At 40.6% G+C, this 17,770-nt stretch overlaps 1 protein-coding gene across 2 annotated transcripts in view; it reads left to right on the top strand.

Moving 5' to 3' along the window:
* PARVB (parvin beta) overlaps window positions 1-17,770 on the top strand; it is a 33,573-nt gene that overhangs the window by 5,531 nt on the left and 10,272 nt on the right. For both annotated transcript variants that reach the window (XM_029085254.1, XM_010169232.1), the window contains exons 3-8: window positions 6,175-6,277; window positions 7,502-7,642; window positions 8,509-8,624; window positions 12,731-12,789; window positions 14,462-14,481; window positions 16,148-16,209. In XM_029085254.1, the coding sequence (XP_028941087.1) occupies window positions 6,175-6,277; window positions 7,502-7,642; window positions 8,509-8,624; window positions 12,731-12,789; window positions 14,462-14,481; window positions 16,148-16,209 (501 nt within the window). The remainder of the gene's footprint in view (window positions 1-6,174; window positions 6,278-7,501; window positions 7,643-8,508; window positions 8,625-12,730; window positions 12,790-14,461; window positions 14,482-16,147; window positions 16,210-17,770) is intronic.

The raw sequence follows: 17,770 nt of genomic DNA, 5'->3' as shown, positions 1-17,770 counted from the left end.
AGTTTTGTTTGTGTATATATGTATAAATAATTTATTCACAAAATACTCTACTTCAGGTGTCTGAAATGTGTGAGCAACTTTTACTTATTGCCCAGTATTTGCCAAGTGACTAATGGAATTAAATGGAATTAAAATGGAATCAAAATAAGCATTTAAAATTTAAGTTTGTGCTGTTTTGTGATTGGATACAGAGGTGTCCTGTGATGTATTGTTTCTTCTTGTTTACTTCAGATACTTGTGGTGTTCAAAGTTAGGTTTTTAGTCTGTATGTTATTGTGAATCTCTTTAAAATTCAGTTTCCATTAGTATCTAAAGTTCCCTTGGTCAATCCATGTCACTAAATCTAAAGAGTGTTTGGGGGTTCTTCTAGCTCTCTTTTTAATGCTTAAAAAAATAGGATGACATATGTGTGCTTTCCTTGTTGTTCGTGTGTGTTTCTTTGTGTATTGGGTGTAAAGGTGGAGGAATCTTTTTACCTCCTTCTGGTTCAGGTACAGCTGAAGGGTAAAAGTTTCAAAGGCTTCATTGCTGATTGTCATCCTAAACATAATGGGAGTTAATAGGCTGTAGGAATTGGGTCAGAGACTTTGGAAAGATTTTTTAGCATTTCACATAAATGGACAATTCTCCATATATTTCAATAGGAAAAGTATGAAGAAGAGCTTCTACTAATTGAATCAAAGATTTTAGAACAGCAGCTTGTAAGAATTGGGTCCTGACTGAAAATGCCTTGCCTTGATAAAAGACAGCAAGTTGCAGTTGCAAGATGCTTTCCTTCCCTGCAAAGATCTTTGCAAGATCAGCTGATACTGCAACAACTTTGGCCTTTAAAACCTTTTCTAAACTTAGTAGAGATCCCAACACTGCTGCTCTAGATACTGCCTGAAATGAGTAAACATTCCCATTTGTAGTAAAACATTCACTGTCCTAGAAATTATTACCTTTTCCAAATCTAAGTTTATGGCTTTTTAAAATTCACTGTGGTGAAGAGAAAACCAAAATGAAGCCACTGTCCTTTTGGTAGGGTTTCATGTGTGACCAGGGGAAACTGTGCTTCCTAAATGCTCTGTGATCTGCTTTTGAAAATGAGAAGCCTTCTCTTTGTTTACCAGCTGCCAGTGCTTTGTGCTTAGTCAATAGTTTCCAGGCCTGAATATGAATTTTAATATTAATTTCCATGCTCAACCCTGAAGTCGGTTAAGCTTTCATACCTTTGATCTCTTGCTTCCTGATTCTTAAAGAAGTCAGAGGGAAAAAGGTCATTGAAATCAGGGTTTTCTTTTGTTGCTGTTTTTGGTGACTGGGCTTCCTGTTTTCCTGTTGTGCCAGATGTGTTAATAAATTTTGTCTTATTTTTCATTTTGTTCATTACTGTACACCAGTGACCATGAGGTCCTTATGCCCTTCAACTCTGCAGATTAACGCTGAATGTGCCTCACCACCATGACAGCAGCCAGCCTGCAAAGCATAAATATTTCACCAAGCTGGTGAAGTTTGATGTAAAAAGCCATCTTGCGTGAACTAAAAAAACAGGCAGACTCATTTTTCCTTCTAGATTTCTAGCGGTCTTTTGTTTCAGCTGTCTGCCTCATGGCAAATTTCAGTTTTCAGCCCAATGTTTAGTAATGCAACACAGCTCATTTAACCAGACATACGCATTTGTCCTAAAAATGATACGATGAATGGATGTGTCAGAATTTAAAGCACCACTGGAAATTTTACGACTAGAAACGCATGTGCCTGAGCATTTGACGTGATTCAGAGATATTTTATATGAGTATGAATATGCATGAAAGGGCAGGCATGGTTTTGAGGGCATGGACATGCTGTATTAAAGTTTTAAAATCACACTGCTAATCCCAAATACTATAGAAGAGCAGCTTTTTATGAAGGTATGACAAGTTAAGTGACCTAACAAACATTTCTGTGTACCTGCACGCCGTTTCGTGAGTCTCCAAGTACTGAACAAGAAGGTGGGTCTCGGGTACATTGAAGATCATTAACTACATGTGGGATCTTGTGGTGGCTTCACCAGCCTTTGCGTGTCAGGAGAGACACGATGTTAGGGCTGACACTGGGAGAACAGGCTGTGCAGTAAAGCATTTACTCAGTCCTGCAGTGTTTCTCTAACACCTGTTATTTAATGCAGCAAATGTGGCCTGAGTTTGAAAGGGAATATTGAACTGCAGATGTATGAAGTGCAGGCACAGAAATGAAGGCATGGGTAGAGGAGTGTGAGACCAGGAAGATCGAAGTTAAGCATATTTCAATGCACAGCACAGGAAAAGCTCTCTGTCTGCACCTTCTGTCTGCTTCCCACCAAGTCCTCTGTGCCTGTGTCAAGCTGTTTAAGTTTTTGAACGTTCAGGCTATTGAATATTTTCTACTTTTGTCTTTGCATGAGGGAGCAACTGCAAAGAATGGGAGAGCTGACTTTTCAGGAGCAGAGAGTCAGAAAGTACTTCTTCGTGTTCATCATTTCGATAAGCAATATGGTGCTATATTTCCCTTGTAAAAGTTAAAAAAATAAAAAATTCTGTGCAGAAAGATTTTTACAGGCTCCTAATTGAGACACAAATAGGAAATCAAGAGGTGGGACAGCAGATTTTTGGGATTTGCTTGTTTGTTCATTAATTACAGCACTTGGCAGTCTTCAAGGGATGTTAAAATATAAATTGCAATATAAATTAAATATAAATTGCAAACTCATTTTTTTCTAGCAGAGCTGTAGTTGTAGTTTGAATACTAAATAAGTTAGAATGTTCTTTGGACTATTTTTCTTTCACTATTAAAATAATAAAATAAATATGGCTAGACCTTGTTTAATTTGTATCTCTTTTTTGCCAGGAGTTTTTCAGTGCTAAATTTCCTTGAAACATTTAAGTAGCATATAGTGTAAGTATTTCCCTTTTTTAACACCCTATATCCAAAGCCACTTTGTAATTTCTGGATGCCTACACTCTTCGGAATGGGATGTTGGCTCCTACATTAGAAGGTACCTTCAGACGTAATTCCTTGGTATTGAAGTCAGAGAAGACCCTGACTTCAATACCATTCAGCACAGGACAGACAAAAGAACATGTTTATTGATGGTTTCAAATAGTTTGCATTCTGAGTCTTCCTTTAACAAAGTTTCTGAGGACTTTGAGAAATCTGTCCTCTTCCTATAGGGACTGTAATGGGATCTAATTATCAAATGATCATTTCAGCTGAACTTCAGGTAATTTTTGAAAATCTACTCTCTAAATTGCATGGAAGACCTAAATCTTCTATGACTTGGATTTCTTCAGTTATTTTTCTGTTGATGTCTATGCGTCTCAAACTTGTATTGTCTTGGAATTGGGCAGTCACCTTATTGACAAGCTTCAAAAGTCTCTTGCTAGATGATCTGGGACAAGAAAGTATCTTGTTATTTAGGACTCACTTTTCTGTATCACTGGTGAACAATTTTCGAGGTGAAAGATGGTATCTCTCTTCTCATTGTCTTCCATCTGTGGTAATCGTATGCTAACTTGTCTAATATCTCTCTCCAGCCCTTTACCATAAATGTCCTTCTATCCCCTGAAAAAGACTGGAAGAGACAAGAATAGCTGATTGGCGTTTTCTCTCCAAATGTGGTCATTGTTCCCCACCTGCAGAGCAGAGCTCTAACTGATTTATTTAGGCTGCAACTTCTTGTGTTTAACTTTTGCTGACTATAATCTCTGCTGAGCTAATTTTGGTTGGAGTTTTCAAAGGCAATCCAAAGGTTTGATGCCCTATGCCAGATGTTAGCTGACATGTTATGATTTTTTGAAAACCCTAGCTTTAAATCTAGAGGAGAAGGACTGGGCAGGGAGAGTTTACCTGATCCAGGGACTGCTGAAGAGCCATCCTGAGGACTGCTAGAAGGTGAAATGCAGGAAGAGCAATTGTCTTGACATTTTTCTGTGCCCATATGTGACGTATATATCAGGCTGTGTGACACAGAAACAAGCTAGTTTCCAGGGCATGTGGAAGCATGTGTCAGGAGACAGGCTTCCTTCCCAGCATTGCTCCTGGGACCACAACCTAAGTGAGAGGATGACCGTGCCTGCCAGGTCATGGTGCTACAATATCTCTTTCAGTCCAGGACCCCAAGTGCCAGGGGTAGCTGGTGTGCCAGCAGTCCGGGCTTCTCAAGCAGAAGCACGGTTGTCAGTTCATTGGCAGTGCAAGCTGTGAAGGTGTTGCAGGAAGGGAGCATGAGGCAGGGGAAGGAGAGAGAGAAAAGATGCATGATCCTTCAGTCCAACAAGTGGCATTAGGTGGATGTGCAAGTGTGGAACAACTTGGTGATGTGTATTGGAACAGTGGTGGTAGCTGTAACCACACAGTGGAGGCATCTGATAGAGGGAATGGCCCAAGTGGTAGATAAAGTTCCTGCAGAGTCACAGGGAGCAGTCGGCAATGATACTGGTGTAGAGCACATCCTCGTGTATCCACGTCTGTCTTCAAACATCACTTCCACTTTTCCTTTATGTGGTCTAGAGAAGACCACTTCTGATACAAGTTGCTGATATTGACTACTGAATAGCTTATCAGAAAAGCTTTGCTTTAAAAGAAAGCTCTTTAGAGGAATCATTTTATATTATTGAAATTTTTCATCCCTCTGGGCAGTTTAGAGAGCAAAAATGATTTACGTACGTGAGCATTGATGCTGGTCCTTGTTTTCCATACATTGACTGGTTGCCATATCACCCAGTTAAAATTTGCCACTTACAGTATGTTTAGAGCTGAGTTTCAGCCCTGCACATTTTCAGCATGCTTTGGAAGTACTAAAGATACAGATTTATATGAACATGAAGCATTAGTATTTCATGTTTGAATTGTAAACTACTTTGTGGGCACTAAGCCTGGCAAAACTTATTTGAGGTTGGTAGAGTCAATGAACCTCAGCAGCCAGACTGAATTACTTAAATGTCCTTGTGACCAACGTATTCAAATACTCGTGTTTCCCACGATTGCCAAGGTGAGTGTGCAAGCCTGTCTGTATTTTGCTTATTGGCTTTAATTTTACAATCTCTTCCATCATGACTGCTGAGAAGATGCAGAAGTGTGAGACCTAATCAGAAAGTGAATTTAAAGAATCCACAATTTTACATGAAGCAATTTAAAAACTGCAGAGTTTTTAAATGAGGCTCATTGCTTTAGGTGGCTCTAGTTAATGGATTTTGCATGTATTGGATTTTCCATTGCATGCCAACGGATTTGCAATACTTTTATATTCTAATAGTGTTGTTATTATTATATTCTAATATTCTTCTAGAATCAAGGATTTAGCAGGATTTAAAATTGCATCTCTTTCCACAGAACTATATTATTTTTTAAAAAAATATTTAATTTTCCAAATAATAAATTGGAGGAAAGCACTACTCCCAACTTCGAACAGTCAAGGCTGGTTTTCGTGTAACTGTTTGGAAATTATCTTGGGCACCTGGAAAACTTAACTCCATTCCTTTTCTTTTTAAAGGTTCTTTATGTTCATTCCTGTTTTGCAGGTGATGGAGTGATTTTTATAGTTACAGTAGTCAGCATATGGCGATTATTATGTATGTTGTAGAATGGTTATCAGGCCCACTTGACCAAAATTTTAATTCCAGACTGCTGTATTTTGCAATACCTTAAGATAAAATGCCTTGTCCTGTTGCTAATGGCAGGGGTCTAGCTAGTGGGGCTGTTTAGCTCCTGTTAGTAGGAGCATTTTTTTCTTTCCCCTCTGAAGATCTCCTTTCTGGCACACCACTCACATCTGTTCAGGGTAGAGATCATGGTGGGAGCATGGGACTGTTGTCATCTATTGGCAGGTCTGCTGTTCACATAAAACAGGTAAGACATGAGTTTTGGGACCTGGAGAACATAGATACTAGCAAAGGTTGTTGTTGCAGAGCTGCTAGTTGCTACTTGCTTTAGAATTTGTGCAAAAAGAAGACTTTTTAACAAGGAAAAATGGAGGGCACTAAAATTATCACGCTGCAAGACCTGAATTAAAAACAATAGCACAAAAGCATTTCTTTGTCTGTTATTTCTCTTTAACTTGGAAATATATAAGTATGGTTACTCTTGCTCTGTTTCATATACCTGATTACTGCCTTGAAAGAAAGGAATGTATTTCGGTGATTTTTAGAAATTTGCCTCCTTTTTCTGTACTTCCAGGTTCTAATTGACTGGATTAATGATGTGCTGGTGGAGGAGAGAATCATTGTCAAACAGCTTGAAGAGGACCTTTATGATGGGCAGGTGCTGCAAAAGCTGCTAGGTGAGTTCACACAAGAGAAGGCAGCCCCAAAGACTGGAAGGGGCCCAAAACTAACCTCTTCCAAAGCTGCAGGCAGCAGCAAGTCTGTGCAGTAACTCACCATCTCACCAGGGATACAGTTTGTTTCGCTGATAGCAACAGTGTCAGCTTTTCCATCTGTTCTTCTCAGACTGGAAGGGGAGGAAATCCAGATGATTCCTAGATATCTGTTTCGTGGACTAAATATAGTCCAGACAGCTGAAATATGTGGCAGATAAAAGGTGAAGAGATGTTGTGTTTATTATTTCCTGTGAGGGCGGTGAGACACTGGAACAGGTTGCCCAGAGTAGTTGTGGAGGAATTCCTCCTCCCTGGAAGTGTTCAAGGCCAGGTTGGATGAGGCTTTGAGCAGCTTGGTCTAGTGGAAGGTGTCCCTGCTCATGGAAGGGGGTTTGGAACTAGATGATCTTTAAGGTCCCTTCCAACCCAAACCATTCTGTGATTCTGTGTACATCTTGCAGCCTGAAACTTTAACTGGACTGATTTTTCCTCATTTTCTTCCTTTTGGGCCCCTGACTGGAGAACAAATGCTTCTCTCCTGACCTGAAGCTATCACAGCTCAGCCGCAGTCTTGTGTTGTTCTTCAGTGGTGTCTTGGTTTCTTCAGCAAGACTTACATTACCAGTACAAATCCGTGGGTCATACTAGTCTATGACTCTTCGTGGTTTGAGGAGGCAAAGTTTGCTTTAGCTTAAATTCATACCTTCAGCTGACCTGAAATAAAGCTTATCAAGCTGAAACAAATGTTTACACAATATTTCCTCTTTTTTGTCCTAAATTAACTTGTTATTAGAAAAGTCCATTAAACCTGTGTAGTTTCCTTGTGTAGTGAAGGCTGTGTTGTGCCAAATACTTTTCAGCAGTGAAAGAAAATGGGAGGTACAGTAAATATTGTTACTAACTTGGTGCCTACCTGAAAATTGTTATATATTTTAACACCTCATTGATGAGCATATTCTGCCAAATCTTACCAGTTTTATCTCATGAATTTTATTGGAATTGACACACTTTGGTGAAAGATTTGCTTTCAGCTATTTTGCTTCCTGAGGAAAATAATTCTCTTGGAAAATTTCTAGCAGAGTCTAGCTCTGCCCAGTGCTCTGTGCTCGTTATTCCCACCCAGGCCCTTGTTTAATTTGATTTTGCCTGTTCTTTTTGTTGTTCTTTTTTTTTTTTCAAATGCAGAAAAATTGGCTGACCGTAAACTGAATGTGGCAGAAGTGACACAGTCTGAAATTGGTCAGAAACAAAAGTTGCAGACGGTCCTGGAAGCTGTCCATGATTTACTCCGACCCCATGGCTGGACAATCAAGTGGAACGTTGACTGTAAGGACTTATGCTTTCTGTTTCAGCTTCACAGGGAGGGAGAGTATGATAATCAATGCGTTGATCATATTCTCTGTGATGCAGTGTGTTTTTTTTAAAAAATAATATTTATTCTCATAGAGGGTATTACCACATGCATGTATGGCTTGTAACCAGTACCTTTTTCTGTGGTCTTTATTTAAGGACAGATATACGTGGCTATGGGATAATTGAAATAATTTGTTGCTTTAAGGATGTGCTTTCATTAGAAAGTTTTTTGTTTGCTTCCTGAATTTGAATCCCTACAGATATGGGAAATGTGTTAGTTGTTCAAGTACTAGAGGGTGGTCTAATCCTTCAGGCCACCACAGTGAGAGTAAAAGGATCCTGCATCCTGCTGGAGGATGCAGCTTCTGACAGGCCACGCAGAAAGTGCTCTCTGTTCAAGCATGGCCTGTTACAGTCCAAAAGTGAAAATGGAATTTGAGAGGTCCCTTCACCTAGGTAGTAGGTGGCGTTCATCTCTTACAGCCAGGAAAGCTTGTGTTAACACTTTGGAAGTCTGCTAAAAGCAGAATTCTCCAGTACGGCGGAAGGCAAGCGATTGAGTCTGCCTGTCTTCATTAACTAAAGTGAAGCTGAAGTGTTTGGGCTCCTAAGTTAGGCATGCAACTTAAAGGGAGGGTTGAGTCTGGGCTTTGCAACCTGTAAAATTATATTGTAGGCCTTGTTAATTTAGAAAAAAGACAAAGAAGGACAAAAAGAAAAAAAACTCTGTTCACAAAGGCATTTTTCAGTGCCTTTTTCCTGCCTTTTTCTCAGAGCTGTTTGTTTAAAATAAGGCCTCAGTATTCTTTTATTTGCTTTGTTTTCCTTGTTCCCTGCAGCAATCCATGGCAAGAATCTGATTTCTATTCTTCACCTTCTGGTAGCTTTGGCAATGCATTTCCGGGCTCCCATTCGACTGCCGGAACATGTGTCTGTACAAGTGGTAGTTGTACGGGTGAGTATAAACTCATAAGAGAAACTGATCAGAACAATCATTGTTTATCACTCTGATTTTGCAGTACTGGGCTGCTCACATCCATTGCCCCCTGATCTCTTAATTCTTGTCCCAGTTGTTTAGTGAGTCCCAGTCCTGGGAATGCATTTTTGGTGTGCTTAAATGTGATCCCGAGAACATCATATCTTTGATATGCTTGGGACCACCATTTGCTGCTGCAATATCAAGCTAAAAACATGTGATGGGATTTTGTATAAGAATGAGTTGTGTCAGTAATTTCTGGCACTTCAGTAAATGTTTTTTGCCATGTATTTTTTGTAGAGAAGTCATTGAAGCACAAACAGCACAGAAAGGAGTTTCAGCACATAGAATGTCCCTCGTCTGGGAAGCCTGTTAGTGATGTTGTTTTTCGTCAGTTCCTTATTATGCACACTTAGACGTGTTGTTTTCCTTGGCATGCTAATAGTCTTTCATCATTTCTTTCACAGCCTTGTTTTTGTTAGCTTTCCTTAGATGTGGAGATCTGACCTGAGGAACCCTGACTTCTTTCCTCCTGCCCTAGATACTGCTCTAATTATTCCTTTCTCTGCTTAGTGTTGACCATTTCCTTTCACTCTACAAAGACTACTTTCAGAGCATATGTACTCTTGCTTTTTCTCTCGCCTCCTATCCCAACTGGAGCTCCTGTGGCAGTACAGTCCGTAGCATGCGAACCCAGCTTTTCTCAACAGCTGTTGAAACACCAGGCAGAGCTGTTCCAGCTGGCACCCTGATTGTACTGTGACTGTTTGCTGTGGTGCTTGGTGCTGTTGCAAGGCAGGCTCAGCTGCTGGCAGCAGGCTGTGGCAGTGCTTTCTGTACATGCCATTTACTGTTGGAACTGTCAGGCTGTAGTAGGTTTACTTTCAAGAACAGAGAGGATAAAGTGATCTTGGACTCCTTTTTGCAAATGTGGATCCCCCATACAAGATGCAATTGCATGGTGGTTGATTAGGCAAGCCCCATTTTGCTTTACATTTAAATAATGGCATTTTCCAGGCTGCCTGCCTGAATGCTCTAGAAGTACAGGGTGTGATGTAAATGAGTGATGGTTCTCACTGGAAGCACGCACTGAAACCACAAAGTTTCCCTCCTCCCTGCCTTCACTGAGGGTGACTGGAACAACAGGCACATGCTGAGTGACACCAGTATTAAAACACGTATCATCTTAGACTCTTAACTCAGCATTTAGAGTAGCTATCAACAGGATCTTTACTAGAAGACCCACCTAAACCCTTACTCTGCTAGAAGACTTCATGTATAACTTGGACATATATTCCCATGGTTACAAAATTTTCTATTTCACACAAAAACCACCAAGAAAACCAGTTCTGGAGTTTGATTTCTAAAAGGTTTGAACATAATTAGGTCTAAGGAACTCTGCTCTCAGCACCTTAGGAAAGCCTCAGTCTGCCACCTCAAGATGTTAAAAGAGGGGAAGAATTTAAGGGAAGGGCAGAATTACAGAATTAGTCTGTGGAGATCTTGATAAATACTTTACATGTAGCACAGTGCTGTCATACTCTCTCATTTATTGAGCTTTATTGAGCAAGTTCTAAAAACTTGAGAAGAAAAAGCCCACAACACTTACAGAAGCTAATACAGTATTCTGCATTGCTCTGGGATGGGCTATGGAAATGCAAACAACTTGGCTAAGCTAAACCAGTACAACTCTCTTATTTTCACACTGTAAGCACAGCCCTTCTGGACAAGAAGCACCTCATGCATCTGCACAGTGTGAGGACAGCTCAACAAAGTTGATAATGATGATCCTAAGTGCCAAAGTCACCCAAGAAAGTGAAGGCAGGGAGGAGGAAAACTTTGTGGTTTCAGTGCGTGCTTCCAGTGAGAACTGATAATCCTGAGACTTTTCTTCTAGCTGACTCTGCTGCCTGATACTGGACATGTAAACTTGCTTGATGAAGAAACACCCTAATTCAGGATAACAAAAACGTTCTTAGAAATAAGTTTAAAAAAAAGTTCTTAAGGCTCATTTTTTGGGTTGTTTTTACAAGGCTTGGGAATTGCCATCTTTTGCACTTAGCTTTCCTCATCCTTATTTTTAAAATTGCATCATGTCCCACCGTGGTGCTACTGGGAGATCTGGGATATTTTTACAGTAATTCACTCATAGGCTGAGTTGCAGACTGAAAGGTCAGAGGCAAGGCAGGATGAAGAATAAATGTGTCTGGTGGCAGTGGTGCCAGGGATCAAAGTTTTATCAAAGAATGACATTTGCTTTTGGATTGCAAGGCAAGGGACCTCAGATTGCTATGCAAGCAACATGCTCAGCTGCCTCAGAGGGGGCTACGCAGAAATGCTGCTGTTTCCACCTTTTGGGGAGTCAGTGTTGGCATCCATTCCTCTTTCTTATCAGGCATTTGGAGGCATTATTCACTAGTCACCATTTACTGAGTTTTTGTTCACAGTTTATTGCATCTTCTCCCTGGGGTATGTGGTGCCTGAAAGGTCCAGGAACCTGTGTTAATAAAGCGGAGACGTGGTGGGATGGAATAAAGGCAACATTGTTTTGTACTCATGAAAACATTGCCCTGTCAGATTCTTCCTCGTTTTTCCATCCATGCTGTCATCCTGGCTTGTTTCACAAATCCTTCTGGCACCGTTCCCGTGGCTCCCTCAGGGGAGCAGGATGAGATGTATGTGTGATAGGGGAGTGAGGGGCTGGGAAGACATGGCCAGCTTGCGGCATCCAGCACATGCACAGAGCTGTAACAGCACAGTGGTGGGAGACCACAGCTCCCACTGTGCTTCCAGCCAGCCTCCCTGGGTGGTGGCTCGAGAAAGCAATGCTGCCTTCATTCATTGAGTAGGGAGTAGAAGGGTGAGAGTTCTTCTTACTGGTTTTTAGATTTCAATTTTTATTTCTTAGATTGCTTCTGGGGAAGGATGTATTTCTCTTCAAAGCTGTTCTACCTAATAAGTTCTTGTTTGGGGTTCAGCTGGTGAAGACTGAGATGGCATATGTGTACAGAGCTTGTGCCTGGGAGGGTGGTTCCTCTGCTTACCTGAGCTAGCAGCTTTATAACTCTGTCGTAAGTCATTCTGACAGACCTGGTTCCTAGATGGCTACTGAGATTTGAGCTCTTTAAGTCAGCTTTTTAAGCACAGAGAAGGGAGGAAAGAAATTTCTCCATTCAGGCCTAAGGCTATATCTCATAGTTTTGGAAGGGACCCATAGAGACGTTAAGAAAGTTTTTGACTCAGGTAAAAGCAGTTCCAGCTTCCAAGAGGCATGTGCCGTGACTCCAAAACTCTGGAGAGGCTCAGAAATATTTGGCTCCACTTGTGTCAGGAGGCTGTGTCTTAACAGAGCCGAGGAAGCTGTTACAAAGTTGTTTTGAAACTGAGTCTCACCACATGCTAACTCTCTGTTGGGTAGGAGATTCCTTGTTCATAAAGAAAATTATCCCAAGGAGAGAAAACCCGGTAACGGGGAAATGCTATTCGTTGCGAAATCACTAGTTGGACTTTTTATGCTCCCTACGTTTCCTTGGTGGATGTGTTCCTGACAGGTGCGTGGCTGGTGGCCTCAGTAACACGCCTGCTCTGAGAGAGCCGTGCTTATGCCTGAAGAGCTTTGCTGGCACACCGGAGCCCTGGCCTGGGTGCAGCCGACCATGATATTTCAGCCCCAGACCTCTCTGGAGAGCCAGGCTGCCAGTTGTGTCAAATTGTTGGTTGACACCGTGACATGAACGAGTGCCCTTGGGGAATTTAAGACAGAGCTGACAGACTCTGATTTGTGTTCTAGGCACGATGTTGACTCTAGTCTCAGAAGGACAATTGTTAGCGAGTTTGTTGGCTGCAAATATATATATATACATTTCCCACACATCCATTTGGCTGTCAGCCTGATAAATGCCACTGTTCTGGGAGAGAGACCTCCTGTGTCTGCTCTTTCACCTCTCTCTCTACAAAACTTAGCAAGCACACTTCATCCAGTTTTCTCCTCTGGGATTCTGAAAGGTGCTGAATGCTGCAGAGCCTCTAATGAGCTTCTCCTTTGCTAATGCTGTCTCAGTTTCTAACTCCATCTTCCTTTCCAGAAACGTGAAGGCCTCCTTCAGACCACTCATGTTACAGAGGAGCTGACAACTACGACAGAGTAAGCACAAAACAGCTTTGGAGTGTGTCTGTGGTGCGTGATGTGAGATCCTTTACAAAGATGAAAGAGGGACTTAATCTTCCCCATGCCTCTGCTAAATTAGCAAAATCCCTTAATGTAGTGTGTTTTTAACTATGTAGAAATAACTTGTTCTCTGGAAACATGTTAAAAAGGAGAGAAGTGTCTTCTTGACATTCTTGTGTTACAGAAGCTTTTAAGTGAATATGTGATTGAGAGTGACCTTTGTGGGCCTTTTTTTCCCCCCTGTCTTCAGGAGGTAGCCATACATAACTAATTTCTGCCCAGTGCTCTTGCCTCTCTCAAGTGAATGGCCAGCGTAGATATTTTGGGGAAGAATTAGTTTGACAGGAGGCAATTCTTTGAAGTAACCTCTCCAAACTGAAGTTATACCCTGTTAAAATTGTAAGGAGAAATGATCTCTATTTTCCTCAGAGCTAGAGCTCATAAAAATAAGTTAAATAAATAAACCTCTTCCCTCTCCAGGTTTTGCAACAGATTGCTTTGTGTTTTTACAGTCCTTTTTATAAGGAGAAGGCTAGACAGGCACTTTGGCTGCAAATAAAAGCTGAGATTTTCCTTCACGTGGTCTGAAGGCAACTGTTCTAAGAGGGGGTTTACATGAGCCTTCCTTCAGTTTATCAGTGTATTGGCTCCCTGTAGAGTTGGCTCAGCTTTCCATGACTTTGAAGATAAATGAAGTACCATGTGGCTAGCTCAGTGAGAAAGATCTTTCAGATGGAAACACTCAAAAATGAGATCATAACATCTCTGTGTGGACATTAAAGATCTCATAGTACTTTTTGTAGGATCAGAGCTCTGCTTCAGATTGGTGGGCCAAAATCCTTCCCCTCACTCCTGTGCTCTTGAACAATGTAAAGAGTCCTCTCCTTCAGATGTGGTTTGTAGGATGTAATCTGTGGAGTGGGGTTTAGACATTTTTTTGCAGGAAAGATGTTTTCAGATTTGCATGTATGTTTATACATGTATTTCATTAAGTTATTTTATATTACATGATAATAAGAGGTTTACTGTTTAATGTGTTTCATGCCCAGATGTTAGCTGCGGAAAATGCAATAATCAGCAGAATCTAACATTCATTAAATACTTTCAAATTCCTCTTTGTGAATCAGGGCCTGATTTTCAGCTCATAAACATCTGCATGTGTCCGGTGGTGTCACTGGCTGTGTATATAATTCATATGTGGCAGTTTTCCTTACATAATATCCAGATATGATATATGTTTTCTTTCTTCACAGAAAACAGATTGAAGTGAGATAGATTGCCTTGCTCCTTCTGAGCAGTGTGGTGTAGCATCTGATGACTGTGTTTGTGGAAACTGTGCACAGACGTACATTTGTTCATTCACTCTTCGTCATAAAAATAGTTACGCACAAGAAATCATAATTATGTGTAAAACATAATTACGCATTTCCATTTGTTTCAAATGTATCTCCCTGACATCTCTGATGGCCTGCTGGGGACATTCCTGCAGCAGGTTGGGTCTGGTCTGTGACATGCTCATCCTCCTGACTTGGTAGGAGTGGTTAGCCCTCGGCATCTTGCAGGAAAAGGCCCGTTAAGCCCCTGGTCTTGTCTTTCAAAGTGATTATTCATGAACTAACCCAATATATTTGTATGCTCTGACTTACAGGATGATGATGGGAAGATTTGGTAAGTAACAAAGTTAACCGATTTTTATTTATTTATGTCAGGCCATAAATCTTGTCTATTTTCCCTTTAGCAGTTCAAGACAATGGATTGAGCAATTCTGCATGGTTGGAATGTATTGCAGCGGCAGGTTTTGTTACTCCACACAGATGTGGAACATAATGGGTAGAACCAGATCATCCAGTATACTGCTTGTGTTCTTTAGACTGGTCTGTTGTTTTGTTTTCATTTGTAAGTAATGAACAGTGAAAATGCTGCGCAGGACAATATTTCCTAGTAGTGTTGTTAGTGACTTTCAAGTAAAAATCTTTGCAACTCCCAGCAACAAGAGTTACACCTTCTTCATAATGTGACCATTTAACTTATATGTAAGTGGATACATGAAGATTACTGAAGCAAAGGCATATGGTATGAGGTCTAAGAAAGCTCTGTTTATCTGTCCACTTTCAGCAACCAGTCAGCCCTCTCTAATTCCTTTGTCTGAAGTATCTTATCTCCTCCATGTTCACTAGATTTTAGAGTTTAGACCTTACCAACTGTAGATCTGGTCTTCTAAACAAAAAACAATTTTTTTGTTGTTGCTGCTGAGAGACTTCTCTTTTTGCATTTAGTTTTGTTAGTAGCAGTACCATTTCCCCTCTTGCAGTGTATCTACATTAATAATTAATAAGGTACTCAGAAAATAAGTAATGTCAGGGGCTATAGGGGCTAAATAACATATCTTCAAATACCATATATATTTGGATAATAATTATGTTTGTTTATTTAACAACAAGAAACTATTAAAATGCATTCTGTAAATAAAAATAATTTGAACTTGGGAAAATGTTAAAAACGATGTTGAAAATTTTAACAGCTTAAAACCCACACGCTTTTCCAACATTTTTTATGTTGGTTTTTTTTTTTTTAAATAAAGCAACTGCGGTTGGTTAGATTACTAATTTTTTTCTTGTTTTACTTGATGATTAAAGTTTTCATCCAAAAGACTTGTTGTTTGGAAAATTTCAGTCAGCCCAAAGCTGCCACAATGTGAAATGTTGCACTAATATAGTTAATTTAGCAGATTTTAATTTGGATTAGATATTGTTATACAATACTTTGAAGGTCGGAAAATAATTTAAATCTTCATACTATATGTGAACTTTACTCTTCATACAGTGTTAAATCAGATTTCACTCATATGTTCAGTTTTAAGCTTTACTGAAGTCAGGAACACTTCCAGTAATTCTAAATTAACCAAATGAGTATCCGTTTTTGATGCTGAGTGGTAGATGCAACCACAACTACCACTGAAGCTGTAGTGCACCAAAACCAGGTGATGTTTCAGTAGCTCGTTGTTTAAATTAGAATTGGGACATAGTCAAAATTTGTATTTAATTTAAATTTTTCTTACACCTGCATATTTTGTGTACCAATTATGAGTGGCAGAAAGGGGAAATCAGTGAATGATATGTTTATTTTCACTTATCTCTAGAATTCCCAGGGAAGACTGCTCTACTCTGGCATTTAGTTACCAAATTTTCACCAAAATAGGGTGATAACTTTTAGCTTGAGTCTGTTACGTGGCTTTCTGAGAAAAAACTTTAAGCTTGGGACCTGTAACTTGCTTCCCATACTTGGTTATTAGAGGTGTATTGATTTTTATTTTTTTTCCTTCCCCAAAAAACAGAGCGTGATGCCTTTGACACACTTTTTGATCATGCACCAGACAAACTCAGCGTAGTCAAAAAGGTAAAAAATAAAATTAAAGTTCTATTTTCTACATTGCTTTTTTCTTACGCTTTTGGAAGGATACCCAGGAAGATCTGGAAAATAGTGGAGGAGGATTCTGAAGTAGAGAAAAGGATGTTTATCCCCCGAAGATCACTGTTTCAAAGCCAGATGAAACCTGGATTCACTGCTAGATTGAATCAAAATGATGCAGGTTAGAACAAGCTACTCTGCAGAATGTTTGCAGTGGTACAGATTGTTCTGACTGCAGAATTGTACACACTTTTATATCCCAGGTGCTGTCCTCCAGCGAGGAGGGGCTGGGCTGTAGGCTAATAAGTGGCTGGCGGTGATGGCTGGTGGTGAACCCTGCGCTAGGCTCAACGGCAGCCAGAGCCACGTGTGTGTCTGCAGCCTCAGCCTCCCCAGGAAGCACTCGTTGTTTAGTTTTCAGCTCATGCTTGTACTAAAGATGATCTTACACAACTGGAAGATATTTACCAAACTACCCTGAAATGTGATTCACCCATAATCGAATGAGTCCAGAGAAGTCCACGAGGATGATGCGAGGGCTGGAGCACCTCTGCTATGAGGACAGGCTGAGAGAGTTGGGGCTGTTCAGCCTGGAGAAGAGAAGGCTCCGGGGAGATCTTATAGTGGCCTTCCAGTGCCTGAAGGGGGCCTACAAGAAAGCTGGGGAAGGACTTTTCATAAGGGCAGTTAATGACAAAACAAGGGGAAATGGGTTTAAGCTGAAAGAGGGTAGATTTAAATTGGATATTAGGAAGAAATTCTTTCCTGACACTAGAACAGGTTGCCCAGAGAAGCTGTGGCTGCCCCCTCCCTGAAGGTGTTCAAGGCCAGGTTGGAGGAGGCTTTGAGCAACCTGGTCTAGTGGAAGGTGTCCCAGCTGATGGCAGGGGGGTTGGAACTAGATGATCTTTGAGGTCACTTCCAACGCAAACCATTCTATGATTTTGTGATAAATGAGTTTGCTAAATATAAAGCTTTTACAGAAGAGTTGCTTTTGTCCCAGAGTTGTTCTGCTTGACACTAATCCATGTGGTCCTCTGGTCTCTTCTCCAAGGCTGAGCATCATCGCAAAGCACACCTATCCAGACATATTCTTGACATGGCTCTTTGTGCTAGGCAGAGCAGAGGGGTAAAGTAGCTGTTGACCTCTGCCGGCTCTTGTTAGTTTTAGAGAACACATAGGGAAGAGACTCCATGTTGTTCCATCAGCTAGTTCCAACATGGCTGTTAAGCTGTTTATTAGAACAGCAGTATGCAAAGATCAGTGTTGTAATTTGTATGAAACAGAGGATGTATGCATTTGAAACAATACTTTGAAGTCTCTGGAAGATTTTATCTTTCCAGTCTGAAACTCCTTCTAGAAGAGTATTTTGAAAGTTGATACTGAATTAAGTTAACTCTATCCACAAAACAAAAGTGTTAACACCCAACTCTGTCCCTTTTGGAGGTGTTGTAAGCAGGCCAATGGATCTCTGTACTTCAATGCATTAGCACCTATCTGGCTCATAGTAGCAGGATCTTGCATGCCTGCTTCCTGCAGGAATAGAAA

The sequence above is a fragment of the Antrostomus carolinensis genome, unplaced genomic scaffold (genome assembly GCF_000700745.2).
Source record: "Antrostomus carolinensis isolate BGI_N321 unplaced genomic scaffold, ASM70074v2 scaffold49055, whole genome shotgun sequence".
Taxonomy (NCBI): Eukaryota; Metazoa; Chordata; class Aves; order Caprimulgiformes; family Caprimulgidae; genus Antrostomus; species Antrostomus carolinensis.
Note: the sequence above shows the minus strand (reverse complement) of the source record. Positions and strands in the feature narration are given on the sequence as shown.